General features: G+C 51.4%; 2 protein-coding genes and 1 long non-coding RNA gene across 10 annotated transcripts in view; 1 reads left to right on the top strand and 2 right to left on the bottom strand.

Moving 5' to 3' along the window:
• Positions 1 to 4,146, bottom strand: part of ERI3 (ERI1 exoribonuclease family member 3) — a 45,742-nt gene extending 41,596 nt beyond the window's left edge. For 4 of the 5 annotated variants that reach the window (XM_032965959.2, XM_032965961.2, XM_076071816.1 and 1 more), the window contains exon 1: positions 3,921 to 4,026. Coding sequence is in view for 1 of the 5 variants with exons in the window: in XM_076071817.1 (XP_075927932.1) it covers positions 3,921 to 4,052 (132 nt within the window). In the remaining 4 variants the exon portion in view is untranslated. Of the gene's footprint in view, positions 1 to 3,920 lie in introns of all 5 variants that reach the window. The other variant, XM_076071817.1, reaches the window with a different exon arrangement.
• The window catches only part of LOC142929810 (uncharacterized), a 147,946-nt gene that overhangs the window by 75,354 nt on the left and 50,330 nt on the right, over positions 1 to 22,262 (bottom strand). The window lies entirely within an intron of this gene.
• LOC116948831 (E3 ubiquitin-protein ligase RNF220-like) overlaps positions 4,417 to 22,262 on the top strand; it is a 127,374-nt gene continuing 109,528 nt past the window's right edge. The window contains exon 1 of one of the 4 annotated variants that reach the window (XM_076071813.1): positions 4,417 to 4,974. The gene's annotated coding sequence lies outside the window, so the exon portion shown is untranslated. Of the gene's footprint in view, positions 5,009 to 21,868; positions 22,209 to 22,262 lie in introns of those variants that run through there. The other 3 variants (XM_076071812.1, XM_032965956.2, XM_076071814.1) reach the window with 3 other exon arrangements.

The raw sequence follows: 22,262 nt of genomic DNA, 5'->3' as shown, positions 1-22,262 counted from the left end.
CGACTCGTCACCCAGTGACAGCCCAGCACGACTCCCAAGTCTCTTTGGCGAGGGGAGATCGGCTGCAGGCACAGCGGGAAACAAACGGTGCAATGATCGCATGGCAGAAACCCATCAAAAAAATTACATCATATCATATATATCACCGTTGAAAATATTTTTCGTAGGACACGATTAACAGAGATTGATAATGTACACAAGATGAAGGCTGGCCGAGGAGAAGGGAGGCATCAAAGGGATTTACTATCGCGTCGTCTGAGTCGAGGCGGTCGTTACGTGCGAGCGAGACGTCCGGGGTGTTGTGCACATCGCTCCGCACTCCAAGCCGCACACGGCACTGAGTTTCAACAGAGACGTACGCGGACACACGCACGTCGTGCGCTCCGTTCCAACGCCTTCCCTATCGTTGGATCTGTTGAGAGGACCACGCCGCCCAGCGCTCCTCCTCCGCGCTCTAAAATAACAAGTTGAGAGGGGCCCGAAGCTGTTCCTGGACCGTGAAGGCGTTGCAGATCAAGGAAGGAAAAGTCCTGCGAGAAATCCGGAGATGCGGCCAAACACCACCAGGCGCGCGGCACAACCGTACCGCTCAAAAACGACCACGCGCGGAGGGTCGACGGTCGCACGTGTGTGTGTGTGTACAACCCAAACATGCTTTGCTTGTAAATAGGCTTATTATATTCCTTTTCCACGTAAATTTTCGGAGCGAGGAGGGGAGCCCGAACGATTAAGTATATCGCACGGCGTACTGTAGAATAAAAACATATTTAGAATATTAATGCTGCAATTAATGGTTTAAAATGCTAAGGATATAAAATACCTAACACGGACACGGTAATAACCAAGAAGGGAATTCTTAGCTAAGCGCAACAAAGTGCCGGCTAAGCCCTAATATACGGCTCAAAGCCCAGCGCTCCCAACAGTGAAAGGGTGCCCGCGGATACTCTGCAATCCACCACCGCACGTCCTGCCCCACTCGCTCGCTCATTAACGAGCAGCCCATTTAATCGGCAGCTAATTTAAAACAGCCCGCGATAAATTGTGCATCAGGGTCCCTAATTGCTAACAAGCAATTACAGCGCACTGGTTATTACAGTTCATTAGGAGTGAAATAAGCCAGGAATGGATCCTGTATTCAGCGCACACGCGCGCACACGCTGGAGCGCAATCGCGGGTGCGCGGTGAACATCGATAGAGCCGGACGTGCGGACGCCCGCGCCAGCTCGCATACACGCCGCCGCCACCACCGCCACCTCAATCCACCACTGCCACCACCCCTGCTGTCGTCGCCACCACTACCACCGCCGTCACCGACGCCGCCGTCACTAACGCCGCTGCCGCAGGCTTGGCTTCAGAAATAAACCCTATAAGTGGTGACATACATGAAGAAGGCGTTCATGAGTTATGAAAGTAAACACGAACATTACTGCCGATGTGTGGGGGGCGGTGTCTTTTTATGCGACTCATATCGCTCGTGGAACTTTGTGACAGCCAGTCTTCCCATCGGATGACGAGGATTCGTCCAAATCAGCCATCCTACAAACGATTTCTGCACCCGGCACACTGCATCCAGTATACCTCTTTATGCTGTATGGCTGGGGCTCCGAGTCATGGTGATGCCTCCCAAGCTGCTCAAGTATCAACAACGAGCTGGAAAATATTCTGACAAATGAAGCCCTGCTTGCAAAAATATTGACTGCGTTTTGTTAGCAGGAATATTTATTACGGTTTGCAAGTGAAACGAATGTTGCCTTTTTGTTGTTGGCACGACACGCGGCATAGTCACAACCATCAATGAAGAAAACGGAGCACTCGGGACAAAAAGCCACCACGCAAATACCGAATCGCCTCGCAAGACCCACGCCTACAACACCGGGCCATTCCCAGACAGGTTACAAACCCAATAACCAGGTTCAGTCCTGTTCAGTTGTAAAGATCTCACAGACGGAGTTGCATTCAAGGGCCACGTGCTGATCGGAAATTACCCGGAATGCCTCTTACCGAGAGGTTCCCATCCCCGAATCACCTCCACGGCTCCACCTTGCGTCGGGACCTCCTGGTGACTGACCGCTTGGATTAAAGCCATCACCATCCATACCAACACCAGCCCGCCAATCTCGCGTCTCTTACCCCCCCACACCCTTCCTCCATATTACTTCGCCGCACGGCTAACAACATCTCATAACGGCGTCACTTACGGCTGGCGGCCACGCTGAGCTATAGTTGGAAACATTTAAATGTGACGCTGTTTGCTAGATAAGTGGCTTTCCGAAGCATAAATCAGTAAATCGATAAACGCAGCTAAATAGAAGGGCCTTCACCCACAACGCCGCCGCGTATTTTTCTTACATATGGATTGGCACTTTAACTTACAAGTGACATTAGTCATAAGTGTGTGCGAGCGAATCAATAAAACAAGCCCTTTTTCACACCGCTTTTGCAGGTATCGCATTTCCGCGGGACGTTTGACGACTGATTTATAACGCACCAGAGAGGTCCCCTTTTCCTGATTACTCAAAAAACCTGAAGAATGATCGGATGCGGCCGACAATATAAAGGCTACTTACACGCGCGTGGGAGGGAGAAGTGGCGAGCCCACTTGCGCTACGATGCCACGAGCCACTCCCGACAATAATTTCCGGCCACGGCCAACATGAATACTGTTTTACACGTAGGAGGCATTCGCGACCAATATCATCCATAAGAGGTCTATAAATATATAAATCTGGCTGTCGCCTGATGAAGCTAGTCGGAATTACTGGCGAAACGTCGTACTCAAGATTGTAAATGTGGTGGCTTGGCTCTCCAACACACCGGTGTGCTGTGCCAGTGACGAATTGGCCACGTTCTGTTTACGTGACAACCCCTTACTAGTTGGCTGTGTCGGGTGGTGGCGGGTTTAACGACACATTTATACATTTATCCGATCTAACCCCCAAAAAACGAGCGTTATCTGATCCACTACCACACAGGCCCATCACTCTTCACCAAGCCCACACTTGCCACCGTGGTGAAGTATGGTCAAACAACCCAAGGCTTACACGGGCTGTGGAGGGCCTTCATCCAGCAGTGGGCTATACATGATTAATTAAAATTGCACATTAACGAGTCCCTGCTCCAATGAGCAACGAAGATGGTGTTCAAACTATTGTCATTGTAGTGCGTATTTAATGTGGCGCTGCACTCTGATGTTGTAGGAGAAAACATTTATTAAAAAGTCTATTTAATTAAGTAGAACGTGTTGTCTATATTTAAAGTTGCGTATTTTGGTGTGACGTCACATTTATCACCCCCCCCCCTCGTCACACATCGTCACAAATGTCTGACCCCCCCCCCCCAAGGTGCGTGACGTCATTCATGGACGGCCCCCAAGACAAGAATCCAAGTCTCGGGTGAAGCCGGGTAGTGAAGCTAGTGTACAATAAACAACACATAATATGCATATTATGCAGCTTACAGCACCTGAAATTATGCAGCTTACAGAACCGGACAGTATACATCTCCTGTGTACGAGTGCACATGCTCTAAACAGTACACAGCTCCTGTCAGTACACATGCTCAGCAGTTTACATCTCGTGAGTACACCAGCTCATAGCAGTACACAACTAGTGAGCATACGTGCTCATAGCATCACACAGCTCCTGCGAGTACATATGCTCAGCAGCACATATGTTCCGAGTACTGTATGCTCATAGCAGCACACGGCTCGTGTGTTGAAGTACACCTGCCCGTGGCAGGCGTGGCGCTGGCCACCCACCCCCACGTGTGTAGCGCCTGGCCTCATAGGTGCTGCTCGCTAACAGCGCTTGCCCCAACAGTCTGTTAAGGCTATACGGGGGGGGGGGAGAGGTTATATCTTTGTAGCAGTACCTATACGGGGGGGGGAGGTTATAGCTTTGTCTTTGTAACAGTGCACAGACCTTGTACACACGCGGTAGCTGGCCACGTGTAGCGGGTGTGGGTGCCGCGGACCACGTGGCGCGCACGTGCGTCACCTGGGCCGCGCTCTTCTTCCGGCACGCGTCACCGCGGGCGCTCATCTCGGCCACCATCCGCGCCTCCCGATGGACGAGCGCGGCGACCAATCAGATGCGGTCTTGGTTTCGCACCGTCCACGCCCTCGCCCAATGGGGACGGGTGGGGAGGAGCCTCCCGAGCGGCCGCGCGCTCCGCTTATCTGCGTTGGGAAATGCAGTGACCAGGCCTCCTTAGATTCCATACAGCGCATACGCGGGGCCCCATGCCGCTGTCCGGCCGCTCCCATTGGCGAAATCGGGCACCGCCCCGCTCGGCTCCGCCAGCCAATAGCAAACGTCTCAACGGCATTGACTGGTGCGGGTGGGGGGGTACAGGGGGCTGTTCGTAGAGGGGGCGGTGCCACGAGACCCCCCGCGTGCTCCCCCCCCCCTCAACGCAGGGGGTCTCGGTGGCCCCGCCCCGCCCCCCGCTTCCCCCGGGGCCCCGCCTCCCGGGCCGCACATGCTCGAGACGAGCACGCGCCCGGCACGGGCACGAGACACGCGGGGAGACACGGGGCCGCTCGGGGGAGACACGCGGAGACACATTGACCGAAACACACGAGGGTGGTGGGGACACACACACACACACACAAAGGTACACAGATTCAGGGACGTAGACACGGGGACAGATGCACAGAGACACTAGAACTGAAAGAGACATTTAGACACGGGGAGACAGACGGGGACACTTGCCAGTGACACCTCTACAGAGCTGCAGAGTGCCGCCCCGTCCCGGCACTTCTGAACTCATCCCTGTCCAGCACAGCCGAGCGGTGCACAGCTGCGCGCCCTGCCCCATTGCCCAGCTGAGCTGACAGCCATCGGCCCGGACTTCCCTGCATGCGGTGGAAGCACCAACGGCGAGCAGCAGTGGGAGCAGAAGAATAAGAGGAGGAGGAGGAGCCCCAAGTCGGCGGATCCACTCTCTTCGGTGCAGCTCGGGACGCAGCGAGCAGTGAGTGGGGCAGCGCTCTCTCCGCACACAGCGAGTGAGTAGTGGATTCAGTGAGTGAGGCGAGCGGGTGCTTCGGAGAGCGAGCGAGTGAGTGAATGATTCGGGGAGCGAGCGAGCGAGAGAATGAGTTTGTGTTTTGAGTGAGCGAGCGATTCAGTTGACCGAGTGTCTGAACGAGTGAGTTGAGTTCATGGGCAAGCGAGTGCGTGAGTCCACGCTCGAGCGAGCGAGTGATTGCCTGTGCGAATGAGTTATTGAGCAAGTTATTAAATTAGTGAACGAGCGATTGAGTGAGCGAGTGAGTTGGAGAGCGAGTTCGTGAGCGAAAAGGTGAGTGGTGAGTGAACGAGTGGGTGAACGAGCGAGTGAACGAGTGAGCGATCGAGTGAGTGAGTGAGCGAGTGTGAACTTTGTAGAATGGGGGGGAGCGAGCGAGTGTGACGCCAGCAAGGGAGTAAGCGAGTGAAAGAACGCACTTAGAAGAAGTGAGCGAGCGAGCGTGGATTTGGTTTCGCGAAGTGAGACCGGTGTGGTCTCAGCATTGAGTGAGCCACACAGAGTGTGACATTAGTCGAGGAGGAGGAGTGGGGGGGTGAGTAAACGAGTGTGAATTTCGTAGAGCCAGTGTGAACTGGGTGCGAGTGAGTGAATGAGTTGTACAACTGGCGAAGTGAGCGAGTAGGTGAGTGACGTGTCGGTGAGTGTGATTTTGGCAGAGTAAGTGGTGGATTTTGCTTGTGTAGATTTTTGCGATATTGAGTGAGGCGGCAGCGAGCATGAACTTGATGGAGTGTCGGAAAAAATGTGTTGTCGAGTGAGTGTGAATGTGCCAGTGATGTTCAAGGACTTACATCTATGAGAGTGAATGTTGAGCGAGTGGGTGAGTGAATACGTACAATGACCTGTCGGTCGAGTCAAAGTGAGTGTAGGTGAGTGATGAGCGAGTGTGGGTGGAGTGAGTTTGCGTGTTGGGTGAGTCAGTGAGTAGGCGAGGGAGTGAGTAGGTGAGTGAGTGTGGGGTGAGAAGGCGTGTGTTGAGTGTGCGAGTAAGCATGCAAGTGATGACACGTGCTGGTTGAGTGAGTATGCGTGGAGGGAGTGAGTGAATATGTTGACTTGCTGGGTGGGTGAGTGAGTTTATACGTGATTCACTGTTGGGTGAGTGAATGAGGGGAGTGAGTGAACTACGTTCTGGTTGAGTGAGTGAGGACGTGCTACGTGAGTGAGTACGCCGTGCTGGTTGAGTGAGTGGGTGAGTGTATGAGTGGAGTGGGGGAGTGAGTGAACTACCTTCTGGTTGAGTGAGGACGTGCTACGTGAGTGAGTGAGTACGCCGTGCTGGATGAGTGAGTGGGTGAGTGAATGAGTGTGGAGTGAGTGGGGGAGTGAATTACGTGCTGGTTGAGTGAGTGGATGCGTGAATGAGTTTGGGAATGAGTGGCTGAGTGAGTACTCGCTACGTGAGTGAGTAACAGAGTGAGTACGGCGTGATGGATGGATGAGTGAGTGGGTGAGTGGTGAATTAACTGGGAGGGGTTGGTGGTTCAGCGCATGGGTTGACTTGCAGTGGTTTCCCTGCGCGTTTAAACCCGCGGTCGTCACTCAACTCGCCCACTCTATAGACTTTATAGACTCATTATAGACCCACTGCTCACTCACCTACATGCTCACCACTCTATACACAGCGCTGCGCTTACTCATCTGCATACAGCACTCGCCACTCAATCGACTTGCCGGACTGAGTTCACTCCGGCCAAGTTGATTGTTGCAGCCCAGCGCCCTAATGCACTCACACCGCTATAGAATCAGCACAAACTATAGCTCTGTACGTTGTTTTGTTTATCCTGCACTCCACTCTTTTGAGTTTACAACTACCTACTCTAAGCATGCCTTACGCGGTCCAACCTATTGAATTGGTGCCCTCTCGACCTGTCAATCTGTAGGGGTTGTTCCATCGCTTACGCGCTGTAAACATGTTACTCAACGCCAGATACTCACCAAAGTGCGCGAAAGGCACCGCTCTACGCCTCTTATACACAGAAAATAACTATACACATTAAATGGAAATCTATATTACAGGCGACGTTTCGGGTAACGACCCTTCTGAATAGCACACGAAGGGACATGTGCTATGGATAAGAGCCATTGCCCGAAACGTCGCCTACCATCTATGTTTTTTTCCCCATTTGAAGACGAATGTATTGAGTTGTATTTGATTTGAGTTGCGCTTGTGCGCTACTGCCAACACAGTTACACCAAATACTCTAGACCCACTCGTGTGATTTACGTCGCTACAGACTACAGGGGCTGTGGCGTCTGTACGTGTACTATCCTTTACCCGTGTACTCAAGCATTGTATACACACAGCACCAGTACATACATTGCAGCCGGATTACGTATACTAAGCACACACCGTGTGTACGCAGTGATCCATTTGTAGATACCACACTGATTTCTGTTGACCCCACCCCGCCTCTTGGCTTTTGTCTCAACGGGTGACTGAATGTCATGAAAGTGATGGCTCCGTGTCCTTACAGAGTAGACTGTCAAACAATGTGATAGTAAGCGTAATTACATCGGCGGGAGATACGTGGCGGCAGTGAAACAACGTCGTTTTCCGCTCTAGAGCGACGAATCAATGCTATTGTAGTGGGGTATCTATAAACGGATCACCCTCTGTTGTACACACAAACTTTGCTGCACGCCGCGTCATACCATACCCGTGAGCGCCGCTACAGAAGGAGTGTTGTTGGTGTGTGTGTGTGCGTGCGCATGCCGCACTGGGTATGAGCTGCAGTGCATGCTGTCCGCCTGTCTGCTGTTCGCGTGAACGCACGTGCTGGAGCCTGTGCGTGCGTGTGAACTATTAAAACACGTTGTGTGCATGCTATGTATGTCTTTTGTGTGTGTTCTGTGTTTGCTATGCGTTGTGTGCATGCTATATGTGTACGCTATGTGCGTATTCTACGTGTGATATGCTTGCCATTAGTGTGTGTGCATGCTATGGACTATTTAGTACTGTGGGAATTATTGCTATGTGTGCACACGAGTGCTGTGTGGACACGCTATGTGTGCATTAGGAGCATCACACGTGAGATATGTAGGACGCGTTCACAATCATCGCGCCGTGCGAGCGTGTGACAGTGTTGTACACGGAATCACCGACGACCGAACCGGTCCAAATTTAATATTGAACGGCGTGGATTCCGTTAAAATGTAGGATTCTAATACAATTTACTCAAATATGTTAACCAAAAATTGCCATATATGTCAGGCTCAATTATGAATGCCATATAGTATAAGTACATAAATAACCCCCCCCCCCCCCCGTATGTCACACTGTTGGTGATCGAGCCTCCGCCACTGCGTCCACGCAGCAGCGAGGCTTATTTGACCATACTTCACCACGCCGGTCAGTGTGGGTTGGTGATGTATAAAAGCCGCAGAGATGTTGGCCGCAACTTCTACTCGAGTTGAGAGAGAGAGAGCTTCCGTGGCAAAAAAGTATTTCGCTGTGAGATAAAGCGAAATCATTTCGGCGAATGTAAGAATGCAGCGTAAGTTGTTTGCAATTTGTGTTTGAGATAGGAACCAGCGGTATTTGTAATGAAACAAAAAGGTATCCTGAATAGTCATCATGGATCCAGAATAGCACATGTGTAAAAATACGGGCACACACACACACGCGCGAACATCATTGGTAATGTTCTTGGTTCAAGGTGCAGAATATTATTTTACGCAGTGGTTGTTGCACTGCCGCTGCCGAGCCCGGCGACCACCCGAGTTTGATTCCCGGCCACGGCTCACGTCATGTGGCGGTGCTACGGCCCGGTCCGTAGCACCCCTACAGCACCAGCCCATGCTGACCAACACGAAGTGGTGGAGGCCTTCATCCAGCAGCGGATTGCATCGTAGAACATTGGGATATCTGCCAATAACCTTTCCATCTTCATCACCGTCCACATCCTCACCGGGATACCTCCTCACCATTTGTCCAGTTACCTCCTAAATGAAATCTTTCAACATCTTCTTTGCCACCTGCTGAACACTTCCAAGATACCTCCTCAACTCCGCCGTCCACTTGCTCCTTACATGAACCACCTCGCCATCACTGTCATCGTCACCTCCCAGCTACATTGCTGCCTCAGCACATCTTCTCGCACCTCCTCACCAGCTTCCAGCCACCTCCTTACGACCTCCCAGCTACCTCCTCATTACACCAACCCCACCACCATCACCTCCTCACGACCTCTCGCACCACTCTTCACCCCCTGCCAGCAAGAGCTCAGGGAGACGCGGATGAGGAGTCGCACAGAGAGATTCGTGCGCTGCACGAGGCTACACACGCAGCAGCCATGGTCAATCCACTGCTGGATGAAGCCGTCACCAGTCCCGCGATGTGGCAGTCCGCTTAGCACCTGCACTCGAGCTAGTTGCATCGCTCCATCTCCCCGTTGGATGATCCTCTCGGACAGTGACCCAACCTGTAAATGCACACACGCAGTGCCGACACACGGTGAAGCGGTGCACCAGATTGCAACCGCTTCTTCACGTCTATACGCTTAGCTTCGTGTATTTACGCAATAAATGACATCCGCATGTTTGCACTGCGTGTTTAATGCCTAGTGTATATAAGTGATATGGTCCTGCACAAATGTAACTATATTTTATTCATACCTACAATAATTACACGGTAACAGGTTTTGCCCGGCTTTTAATCGGTTCCATTGTCACACTCTACGGGAGGCACATTACTTTGTTCACTGACGACAGCGAGCGTGTATATATATAAATCACAAGTTGTTAGCGTAATTACTTTAAAAAAATGTATAACTGTATACTGATCCGGTCTTATGAGTGGACACACAATCAAACTCCGAGATCGTAATTTATGGGGTCGAAGCAATTTCTTTCGCTTCTACTCTTAAGTTGTAAGTGTGCGCTCGAGAAGAGGATGGGTGTGCCGATTTCAGACTGACGAGCCCTTCCAGAACATCATCATGAGAATTTACATCGGTCAGTCACGATAGTCGGCGTGTTATCGGATGCAGTGCGGATACATCTATCACCAGCCAAATGCGTGTGCGGCTAAAGCATTATTAGTATAAAAAACAATTATCGGTACCGTCGTGATTATCGACTCAATTACATCACAAGCTTGGCTTTTGCTATAACTGGGTGGAGCTGCGGATACCGACGTTTCGGCCGACTAGCCTGCTGCAGGAAGAAAAAACAAACCCACCAGCAATATAGGATCAGCGAAGGGAGCGTTTTTCTTGCTCGAGTCACCACATATACTGCACATATGTTGCTGGCTGGCCGGGCGCTGAGTAATGTTTACACCCTGGCGATGTTCTCCAGTGGCTTGAACGCGTTAATTGCTGGGCGCCGTGGATCGCCTCGTCTCCGCTTTATAACCACGGTACATTTGTCCGTGTGCATGTCCAGCAAATGTGTCGATTTTTGGCCGCGGAATATTGCTGCGGTGGGGGTGGCGGGCGGGCGGGCCAGTGTCCGGGGTTTCACGCTGTCGCCCGAAAGTTCTGACATTTCTTGCGGTGATTCACGCGAGCGTCACAATCAGTGAACCGAGTAATTCGCCTCCCGTGGAGAGAGACGCTAAAGCTGATAGAAAGCTGAAGGAGCCCGCTATCGATGACAAGTTACACAAACAAGACAAAGATCACCCGTGCCGCCTCTGCGAGACTGTTGGAGTCAAGCGCTGTTAGCGAGCACCTATTTTAAGGCCGGCACGCTGCACGAGCGAGTTGTCTGAACGGCACCGCGCCCGGCCGCCTTTGTCTCCGCAGTGCTGATATTTTGCCCGCCGCATCGAGGTACCCACCGATGTGAGGCTGATTCGACCTAGAGAAGACCCCCCCCCCCCCCTGGAGCGATTCAGATATTCGCCCGCCGATGTTAGCCGTGAGCGGCGATTGAACGCTCGTCGCAAGCCCGGTCGCCCCGTGCGCTGAACCACGAAGCTAAAGCGCTCCCGCAGTTCTATAGACCACGCGCGCAGCGCAGCGCAATCGGGAACGTGGTGAAGACGCGAGCGTGTGTGTAGTAGTGGGGATCGTGGGGAGCGGTGGCGTAGCGGTTAGCGCTACGCTGCGCTACGAACCCGTGGCCGACCCGAGTTCGATTCCCGCTCACAGCCACACACCAGTAACGATTATCTGAACTGGTCCTGGTCCTCCCCCTAGGTCGACTCAGTCTAAAATGAGTACCTGATGCGGCGTGCAAATATCTCCACTGGGGAGACAAAGGCGGTCCGGCATTGGTGCTGAGCACCCACCCCCTCGTGTGCTATCGTAGGTGGTCGCTAACAGCACTTGCCCCAACAGTCGGTCAAGGCTATACGGGGGACCGCTGTATTTGTAGTAGAACGAGCACCGATAAGAGAAGTTGGTTATAAACGGCCCAGTTGATTGCGGTGAGGCTCATCAGGGTAATAATTGCAGCCGTTGCGACACGCGGCTCAGTTGAGCTCCCCGAAGCCTCGGCGTCATTCTCGCGAACTTGCGGATTGTCATCGGGGTCTCGCGAGCTGAGCGAAAGTTTTGCTGGCTGGGACGGACGGACACAGTCCAAAGGACGTGCGCGTTGCTAGTACTATATATGCATAAAACACACACACATAGTACAATGACATAAAATATTGTGCAATGGAGTAGTTATCCAATTCGCTGGACAAGTTGAGTGGTGCACAATTAGCAATCACTCAAAACACCCCTCAATGACACTGCGCTGCTGCTCCACGGAGAAACGATATATTTGTATACATATCATCGGCGACGTTTCGGGCAATGATCCTTTTTAGCATTATGTGTAGTATAGTTCACCCAGTGTGCGTGAACAGTGTTGTGGTGCCTGTTCTGGACCTCCCTTAGGTCGACTCAGCCTTAAATGAGTATCTGCTACAATATGTAAATATCAGTGATGGGAAGACAACGCCAGTCGGTTATAGGGGGGGCTTTGTCTTTATTTTGGTGTTGATGAGTAAAGTGTCCGTTTCATGTATTCGACACGCAGACAAATTACCCAGTTACACTAATTACTGAACACTAATTGACTAGCACTTAACAAAGACCCACACGTGCACCAACCATGCATACATTTGCTAACCAACTCCAGCCAACACAACAATTTACAAATGTATTGCATAACGAACTTCTTATAAGCCAACACTCAAATTAACTGAGTTAACCAGTTCTGACGCACGCTTGTGAGGTATCGCGTACCGCGTTACGAACCCGTTTACCTAAGTTCGATTCCCGGCCACAGCCAACATTCAATCGCGAGTGATATCTGAACCAGTCCTGGGATCCCCACCCCATACTTCCCCAAACCCGTCATGACCAGAGTGGTGAAGTATGGTCAAACAACTCCCAAGACTATCACGGCGTGGGGAGTACCGTCATACAGCAGTGGATTGACAAATGTCTTGAAAAAAAACCGCGATAACTCGCATCTGGGATCTCTACGTTAATTATTCCGCCATAAATATCACACACCTATAACACCTGGAACAGATTCCCGTGGTGAGCCATGCCCATTCATGTCCCCTTTGTAGGAATAACGCGACCGTGTCTTCTCCATCGCCAATAGGGGCGACTCGCCAAACCCACACGCTATGCGTGTGTGCTGTGAAGATGTGAATCGGGTCCGATGGCACACACACATCACACACACACACACACGTAGTTTACACACGTAGTCCATATACTCAACACACACATTGCAGACACAGCATACACACAGTGAACACACGTACCACACACATAGCACACCCACACAGTGCACACACAGCACACACTTGGCATACATACACACATCGCATACCAACACAACGCACACACACACACATAGCATACACGCGATCTGGTCCTATAATTCTGCATAGTCGCTTATGCCGCTATAGCAGCAAGTGTGTGCCTGCTTTGCCGAGGTAATATCGGCTGCCGGCGAATCGATCAATTTTCGCGATTTCAGTCGGTCGCGCATTTAATTTCAAAGTCGATTATATCTATTTGTGTTGGTCTCGGCCGTGTGAGATTCCCGTGATTGCTGTTATGTTTGTAACGTTACGCTCGCTGCACTATCACACAATGTGCACACATTATCCATGAATTACCGTTAATCGTTGTTATGATCGCGACATCATCGACCCGTAATCTCGTTATCCTTGACTCCCGCCACTCATCGACAGGGATTCATTTCTGCCCAATCTGCCCCCGGACCGGCGAGCGGCAACCGGCAATAAATATCCGCATTCGGCACACCACGTCCAGTATACCGCCCGTGGCGACTACAGTGCTGGCAACTTGGCAACAACGACTATTAGTGTACCGGCGAACCGGATAAGTATTTAGAGATACTTCCAAGCACCCGCTGATTGATCACTCGACGCGCTGTGTATATCGCCGGGTCCGTGAGACTGCGGTGTGTGCCGGCGACGTTTGCGGTGTGAGCAAAGTTCACAACCCGACCTGGCTCACAGCTTCAGAGGTCCGTGCCCAGTGTGACCTGCGCGTGATTTATTGCGCGCCGTGTCGCCACGTGTACACGCGTGAACCACGTAGACGCGTGTGTGTGTACACGTGTGTGTACACGTGTGTGTGTGTACACGTGTGTGTGTGTACACGTGTGTGTGTGTACACGTGTGTGTGTACACGTGTGTGTGTGTACACGTGTGTGTGTACACGTGTGTGTGTGTACACGTGTGTGTGTGTGTGTTATAATAGTGGGAGTAGCGTAGTGGTTAGCATCCTGCGCTTAGATTTCCAGCCACGGCCAACATCAGCGACCGACTTGAACCCGTCCCGGGCCTCACGTAGGTCGACTCAGCCGTAAATGAGTATCCAACTCGGTGCGGTGTAGCAACATCAGCGTGCATGTATATGCCTGTACAAGTACGTATATATTTGTTTGTAAGTGAATGTACTGCGTGTGCATATAAGCGTGTCTGTTTTTGAGTAGTGCATGTATTGTGCACGTGTGTTACATATCGCTACGAACCCGGCGCCCACCGAGTTCGATTCCCGCTCACGGCCAACACGAGTGACGCTTATCTGAACCGGTCCTGGGCCTCCCCTAGGTCGACTCAGCCTCCAATGAGCACCTGGTGCGATGCGTAAAAACGTTGCCACTGGGGAGACAAAGGTGGCCGGGCGTGGTGCTGGCCACCCACCCCCTCGTGTGCCGTTCCCGGCCTTCATAGGTGCTCGCTAACAGCACTTGCCCCAACAGTCCGTTTCGGATATATACCGGGGGATATTTGCCTTCGTATGTACATATACACACACATACATGTAGCGGTAGTGCAGCGGTTAGCGCGCTGCGCTAAGAACCTGACGACCTGAGTTCGATTCCAGTGACTATTATTTGAACCGGTGCTGGGCCTCCCCTAGGTCGACTCAGCTTCAAAAGTGTACCTGGTGCGGCGTGTAAACATCGCCACTGTGGGAGACAAAGGCGGCCGGGCGTGGTGCTGGTATGTTTAGGCTCATCGGGGGATATTTTTTTCATCGTGTGTTCGTGTTTTGTGAGTGTAGACATACGTTTGGATTGTTAATTGATAACCGGTAAACCGGTAACCGTTTACAGTGGAATTTCTTGTAATGCACCGAATTGCAAGGCAGGGGAACGCACAAACGTCACGGTGACACAAGTCATCGCGTGAGACACGTTCCCTCGTTTCTCGCTGAGAAGATGAAGGCGCAGCCCTGCAACGGCTTTACCTGCTCACTCCACGATGCTGTCGGAAGAGCCTCCACTCGATGGGAGCTCTAGAGAGTAGGCATTTGGCCTACTCTTCCACGCTGACAAGATGCCTCGGAAGAGGTGGGAGTTACCCACACTTTATCCCACCAGACACGCGACCTATGTTGTTCTCATGAGTTATACGCGGTTACCGGTAAAGTAAAAAAAACAATTTTAAACAACTCGAATGTAAATGTTTTGTTGTCGTATGCGTGTGTATACATGCACTTGTATTTATAACTATACACAGGACGGTGTGTGTGTATTTCTCTATGTGTATACGTGAAAGTTGTGTATTTACTATACTGTGTATGTGGATATAATTTGTGTATATTCAAGTGCGTGTATTTTTTTTGTTTGTTTTCATGCACGTGTGATGCTTTTATATACTGCCGCTTGTGTTGAGGATTTGTGGGGAGCGGTGGCGCAGTGGTTTGCGCACTGCACCACTCCACCGGGTTTCGATTCCCGCAAACAGCCTCCAAGGCTGGTGACGAATATCTGAACCGGTCCTGTCTCCCCCCTTAGGTCGACTCGGCCTCAAATGAGTACCTGGCGCGGTGTGTAAACATGAGCATCGGGGGAGACAAAGGCGGCCGGTTTGTGGTTCTGCCCTATCCACCTCCGTCGTTGCTCGCCAACAGCAATCGTCTAACCAACAGCCTGTCAGAGGCTATACGTGGGGGGGGGGGGGGCCTTTGTAGGTGTATATATACCCTATATATGTGTTTGTATGTCTTTATACGCACTCCGCGTTGGCTTCCGTGTCTGTTAAACGCGACAGGCACTCGACACTTTGTCGAGAACACAATTTCGGAGGCCACTCATTTCTACTTTAAGTCGACACAACGCGGTCGTAAATCCTCTCGAACCCCCGCAACATACATACAACGCACGCGTGTGTGTGCTACAACGCACGCGTGTGTGCGCTACAACGCACGCGTGTGTGCGCTACAGCGCACGCCTGTGTGCTACAGCGCACGCCTGTGCGCTACGACGCACGTGTGTGTGCTACAACGCACGTGTGTGTGCTACAACGCACGTGTGTGTGCTACAACGCACGTGTGTGTGCGTGTGCTACAACGCACGTGTGTGCGTGTGCTACAGCGCACGTGTGTGCGCTACAACGCACACGCGTGCATGTGCTACAACACGGACGCGTGTGTGTTACAACACACACGTGTGTGCTCCAGCGCACGCGGTATCAGCGCATTCGGGGCTTCTACGTCGTTCCCTTCTGGACAATCCTCTTCGTATAAACATCGCTCTCATCGCTCTCATCTCTCGCGCGCGCGTGTGTGTGTGTTGTTGTTGCTGCTGCTCCCGGATCGACCGATCTCTCGCCTTTCGAGTTCAATCCCAAGGCGCGCGCGCGTACAACAACAACACTCGACAACAGTCTACACGGGTACTGTGTGTGTACAACAACACACTCGACAACAGTCTACACGGGTACTGTGTGTGTACAACAACACACGACAACAGTCTACACGGGTACTGTGTGTGTACAACAACAACACACGGCACACTAGACAACAGTCTACACGGGTACTGTGTGTGTACAACAACAACAACACTCGACAACAGTCTACACGGGTACTGTGTGTGTACAACAACAACACACGGCACACTAGACAACAGTCTACACGGGTACTGTGTGTGTACAACAACACGGCACACTAGACAAGTCTACACGGGTACTGTGTGTGTACAACAACAACACACGGCACACTAGACAACAGTCTACACGGGTACTGTGTGCGTACAACAACACGGCACACTCGACAACAGTCTACACGGGTACTGTGTGTACAACAACAACACATGACAACAGTCTACACGGGTACTGTGTGTGTACAACAACAACAACAACACGGCACACTCGACAACAGTCTACACGGGTACTGTGTGTGTACAACAACAACAACACGGCACACTCGACAACAGTCTACACGGGTACTGTGTGTGTACAACAACAACAACACGGCACACTCGACAACAGTCTACCCGGGTACTGTGTGTGTACAACAACAACAACACGGCACATTCGACAACAGTCTACACGGGTACTGTGTGTGTACAACAACAACAACACGGCACACTCGACAACAGTCTACACGGGTACTGTGTGTGTACAACAACAACAACACGGCACACTCGACAACAGTCTACACGGGTACTGTGTGTGTACAACAACAACACACGGCACACTCGACAACAGTCTACACGGGTACTGTGTGTGTACAACAACAACACACGGCACACGCGACAACAGTCTACACGGGTACTGTGTGTGTACAACAACACACGGCACACTAGACACCAGTCTACACGGGTACTGTGTGTGTACAACAACAACAACAACACGGCACACTCGACAACAGTCTACACGGGTACTGTGTGTGTACAACAACAACACACGGCACACTCGACAACAGTCTACACGGGTACTGTGTGTGTGTACTGTGTGTGTACTCTGTGTGTGTGTACTGTGTGTGTACTGTGTGTGTGTGTGTGTACTGTGTGTGTACTGTGTGTGTGTGTACTGTGTGTGTACTGTGTGTGTGTACTGTGTGTGTGTGTACTGTGTGTGTGTACTGTGTGTGTGTACTGCATCGCGCGCGTGCTGCTACACGGGGTGGTGCTGCGCGTTGCCGGCAAGTGGCTGAGAAATCGCACGTGGGAGGCTTCAGAGAGGATTTACAAACTCGAAGAGAAGTCAGTGTGCTGGGGAGCGGTGGTGCGGTGGTTTGCGCACTGCGCTCCCACGTGCCACGTCAATCTGGATAAGTTCGATTCCCGGCCACGGCTGACATCGGTTTGCGAGTGATGTCTGGAATCAGCCCCCCCCTCCACCCACTCCTCAACCCATAGTGAACCAGCGTGGTGAAGTATGGTTACAACAGCCCTCATAACCGACGCGGCATGGGGAGGCCTTCATCCAACAGTTGAATAGCCAAATTACTGTAAATTATTATTTACAATCATATTTGATCTAAATATATTTTCAAAGTTGTCGGTGTTGCAAAAGTTTTATAACTGCTGCGTGTGGGGGGGGGGGGGGGGGGGGTGACGCGTAGTAGCTCACCGAGCTCTCCCGTGTGCGCATGGCTCCTTGAAGCTCCTGCTCAGCGCTTGGGAGCGAAACGTCGGACATCGCGGCGGTATCCCCCGAACGCACATCGGGAGCCGCGCGATGTGCGTTCTGCATCGACTTGCAGCATAGAAACATTCGCGTTGGATTCGTAAACCACTCAAGCTGCAAGTGAAGTAGTGGTGGTGTTGCAGTGTTAGTAGTAGTAGTGGTGGTGCAGTGTTAGGAGTAGTAGTGGTGGTGCAGTGTTAGTAGTAGTAGTGGTGGTGCAGTGTTAGCAGTAGTTGTGGTGTTGCAGTGTTAGTAGTAGTAGTGTGTGGGTGTTAGTAGTAGTAGTAGTGTGTGGGTGTTAGTAGTAGTAGTGTGTGGGTGTTAGTAGTAGTAGTGTGTGAGTGTTAGTAGTAGTAGGGTGTGAGTGTTAGTAGTAGTAGTGGTGTGTGAGTGTTAGTAGTAGTGGTGGTGTGTGAGTGTTAGTAGTAGTAGTGTGTGAGTGTTAGTAGTAGTAGTGTGTGAGTGTTAGTAGTAGTAGTGGTGTGTGAGTGTTAGTAGTAGTGGTAGTGTGTGAGTGTTAGTAGTAGTAGTGTGTGAGTGTTAGTAGTCGTAGTGTGTGAGTGTTAGTAGTCGTAGTGGTAGTGTGTGAGTGTTAGTAGTAGTAGTGTGTGAGTGGTAGTAGTAGTAGTGGTGGTGTGTGAGTGTTAGTGGTAGTAGTAGTGGTGCAGTGTTAGTAGTAATAGTGTGTGAGTGTTAGTAGTAGTAGTGGTAGTGTATGAGTGTTAGTAGTAGTAGTGGTGGTGCAGTGTTAGTAGTAGTAGTGTGTGAGTGTTAGTAGTAGTAGTGGTGCAGTGTTAGTAGTAATGAGTGTTAGTAGTAGTAGTGCAGTGTTAGTAGTAGTGTGTGTTAGTAGTAGTAGTGTGTGTGTGTGTTAGTAGTAGTAGTGTGTGGGTGTTAGTAGTAGTAGTGTGTGTTAGTAGTAGTGGTGGTGTGTGTTAGTAGTAGTAGTGTGTGAGTGTTAGTAGTAGTAGTGTGTGAGTGTTAGTAGTAGTAGTGGTGCAGTGTTAGTAGTAGTAGTGGGTGAGTGTTAGTAGTAGTAGTGGTGATGCAGTGTTAGTAGTAGTAGTGGTGATGCAGTGGTAGTAGTAGTAGTGGTGGTGCAGTGTTAGTAGTAGTAGTGTTGTGTGAGCGTTAGTAGTAGTAGTGTGTGAGTGTTAGTAGTAGTAGTGGTAGTGTCTGAGTGTTAGTAGTAGTGTGTGAGTGTTAGTAGTGGTGTGTGAGTGTTAGTAGTAGTGGTAGTGTGAGTGTTAGTAGTGGTAGTGTGTGAGTGTTAGTAGTAGTAGTGGTGGTGGTGTGTGAGTGTTAGTAGTAGTAGTGGTGGTGTGTGAGTGTTAGTAGTAGTAGTGGTAGTGTGTGAGTGTTAGTAGTAGTGGTAGTGTGTGAGTGTTAGTAGTAGTGGTAGTGTGTGAGTGTTAGTAGTAGTGGTAGTGTGTGGGTGTTAGTAGTAGTAGTAGTGTGTGAGTGTTAGTAGTAGTAGTGGTGTGTGTGAGTGTTAGTAGTGGTAGTGGTTTGTGAGTGTTAGTAGTAGTAGTGGTAGTGTGTGAGTGTTAGTAATAGTAGTGTGTGACTGGTAGTAGTAGTGTGTGAGTGTTAGTAGTAGTCGTAGTGTGTGAGTGTTAGTAGTAGTAGTGGTGTTGCAGTTTTAGTAGTAGTAGTAGTGGTGGTGTGTGAGTGGTCATGATGCTGGCACCTGGTCTTGAGTGATTGGAGGGCATGGGCCAGATCAGCTCAATAACAACGGTAGGAGGCTGCTAGATTTTTGTGCAGCCCATGGGCTTGTAATTACCAACACGCTGTTCCGGCATCGGCGCATCCACACAACATCATGGATGCATGCCGGGTCGAAGCAAGAATATCTGCTGGACTACATAGTGACGGACCAGCGGATGCGATCCCATGTCCTTGACACCAGGACCTACCGTGGAGCTGATCTGCCCTCTGACCATCGATTAGTCATCTGTAAGATGCGCCTGCCATTCTTCCACTCCGGTGGTGGGTGTACACCCAGGACCCCATTCCAACCTAAAGTGGCCTGGTCTCAGTTATCTGATGAAAGTTGCAAGCGAGAATTGCATCATCGCTTGCGGCTGGGGTTGGCATCGTCCCCCACTCCTCCTGATGTCGAGGGTAAATGGGCGAGGTTTAGGACTGTGACTCATGCAGCTGCATGGCTGCTTTGGGTACGCAGTCCAGACCTCCCCAGAGACCCTGGCTCACAGAGGAGGTGTTCAGGCTGGTTGAGAAAAAGCGACAGGCCCACTGTCATCGGCTACAAAATCCCACGTCAGAGAATGAGGAGGCTTACCGCAGCCTTCGCTCGGAGGTTCGGAGAGCCGTGAGGCGCTGCAAGGATGCGTGGTGGTCGCGGGTTGCTGAGGAGATGGAGTCTGCCTCAGTGGCCCGCGATCACAAATCTCTATTTAACTCCATCAAAAAAGTAACCTGCAGCACCACACCTATTACCATCATTAGGGGAAAAAACGGTGATCCAATCTCCGACCCCCAGGAACAGATTTGCAGATTTGCTGAGCATTTCTGTGAGGTCCTGGGGGAGGGGAAATCCCTCAGCAAGGAAAACATCGAGGCACAAAATGGGGATGACCCTTCTGAGGCTGCAGTGCCTCAAATATTGGAAGAAGTCACCCCCTGTGAGTGGCTGGCTGAGGTGCCATCTGTTGAGGAAGTACTGAAGGCGATCCGGAGTCTGAGACCAGGAAAGGCACCGGGTAGAGATGATCTCCCAAGCGAAATGCTGAGGGAGGGTGGCGTTTGTGCACAGACTGCCCTATATGACATCATAACAACAGTCTGGACCAATGGACAGGTTCCGCAGGATTGGAAGGATGCCCTGGTGGTCCCCCTCTTTAAGAAGGAGGACCGCACAGACTGTAACAACTACAGGGGCATCTCACTCCTCAGTGTGCCGGGAAAGGTCCTGGTAAGGATTATTCAACATCGCCTTGCAAGGCACGCTGAGGAGAGGCTTGCGGAGCCCCAATGCGGTTTCAGGAAAGGGCGGTCCTGCACGGATGCACAATTTTCTGTCCGTCTGCTACAGCAGAGGTGTAGGGAATTCCAACAAGACCTACATCTCTGCTTTATTGACCTGTTCAAGGCCTATGATACCATCAGTAGGCCTGGGCTCTGGGTTGTTCTTCGTGTTTTTGGAGTCCCTGACCCTGTGCTCACGATCATTAAGGACCTTCATGTTGGTGAGCGGGCCCGGGTAAAACTACGTGGCCAGGAGTCAGAGCCATTCCCTGTACACCTTGGGGTGCGACAGGGATGTCCTCTGGCTCCCACATTATTTAACATCTATTTTGACCATGTAGTTCGTGAAGCCTTCAATAGCTGTACCGGGGGAATCTCCATTTGGTACAGATATAATGGGAGGCTGATCGATGCCCGAGTGCGGACAAGGGATTGCTCCCTATTGCTCAACCACGTTATGTATGCCGATGATTTGGTAACAGCTGCTCATTCAGAGGAGGAGTTGGAGACGCTGCTGCTGAGACTGGAGCGTGCCACTAAGAGATGAGGCCTTACCATCAGCCCCACCAAAACTAAGCATCTGCCTGGGTATTTTGTACCATCGGACACTCCACCCCCACAACTCCCAATCGGTGATGGGGCAGTTGTGGAGAGAGTGGAGAGTTTCCCATACCTGGGCAGTGTGCTTATGACCGGCTCCAGTTTAACAGCAGAGGTCTCACTCCGAATCAGTCGAGCGACAATATCTTTTCATCGGTTGCGTAACGCTGTGTGGAAGCTACCTGGTCTGTCGCTCCCCACTAAGCTTCAGGTCTTCTCGGCCACGGTCATTCCCTCCCTTCTCTACGCTTGCGAAACGTGGACCCCCCTAATGGAACATCTTCGCCGGTTAGAAACATTTAGGATAGCCTGCCTACGATCCATTCTGGGTTTAACCAGGCTGGATTGTGTGAGGAGCTCACAAATCTTTGAAAGATCTGGGCAAGGTCCCATCGGTGAGCTCCTCCAGCAGGCAAGGCGGTGTTGGCTGGGTCATGTAGCCCGCATGCCCAGCCACCGCATGCCGAAACAGCTTTTGTTCGGCCGGATCGAGGGGGCTAAATGGGAGTGGCACGGGCTAGAGAAGAGATAGAGTGATGTGCTACAGGAGGACGTGGAGCTGAGTGGACGTGCCGATGACTGGTACCAGCGGTGTTAAGATCGGCCTCTGTGCAGGAGGCTCGTGAAGGACGCTACTGGGCAGTTGGAAGCAGTCGCCCTCCAACAACAACGGAGGGCGGAGGAGCGACGCTCACAACAACGAGCGCGGCGCCGGGTGGATAAAGCACAGCAGGTTGGCACAGTAGGGGGCACAGGTGGTGCATCAGCCAGTCATCTCAGTCATCTT

The sequence above is a fragment of the Petromyzon marinus genome, chromosome 35 (genome assembly GCF_048934315.1).
Source record: "Petromyzon marinus isolate PM22_M1 ecotype Great Lakes invasive population chromosome 35, UKy_Petmar_22M1.pri1.0, whole genome shotgun sequence".
NCBI classification, from domain to species: Eukaryota; Metazoa; Chordata; class Hyperoartia; order Petromyzontiformes; family Petromyzontidae; genus Petromyzon; species Petromyzon marinus.
The sequence above is the reverse complement of the archived record's forward strand: the minus strand, read 5'-3'. Positions and strand labels throughout refer to the sequence as shown.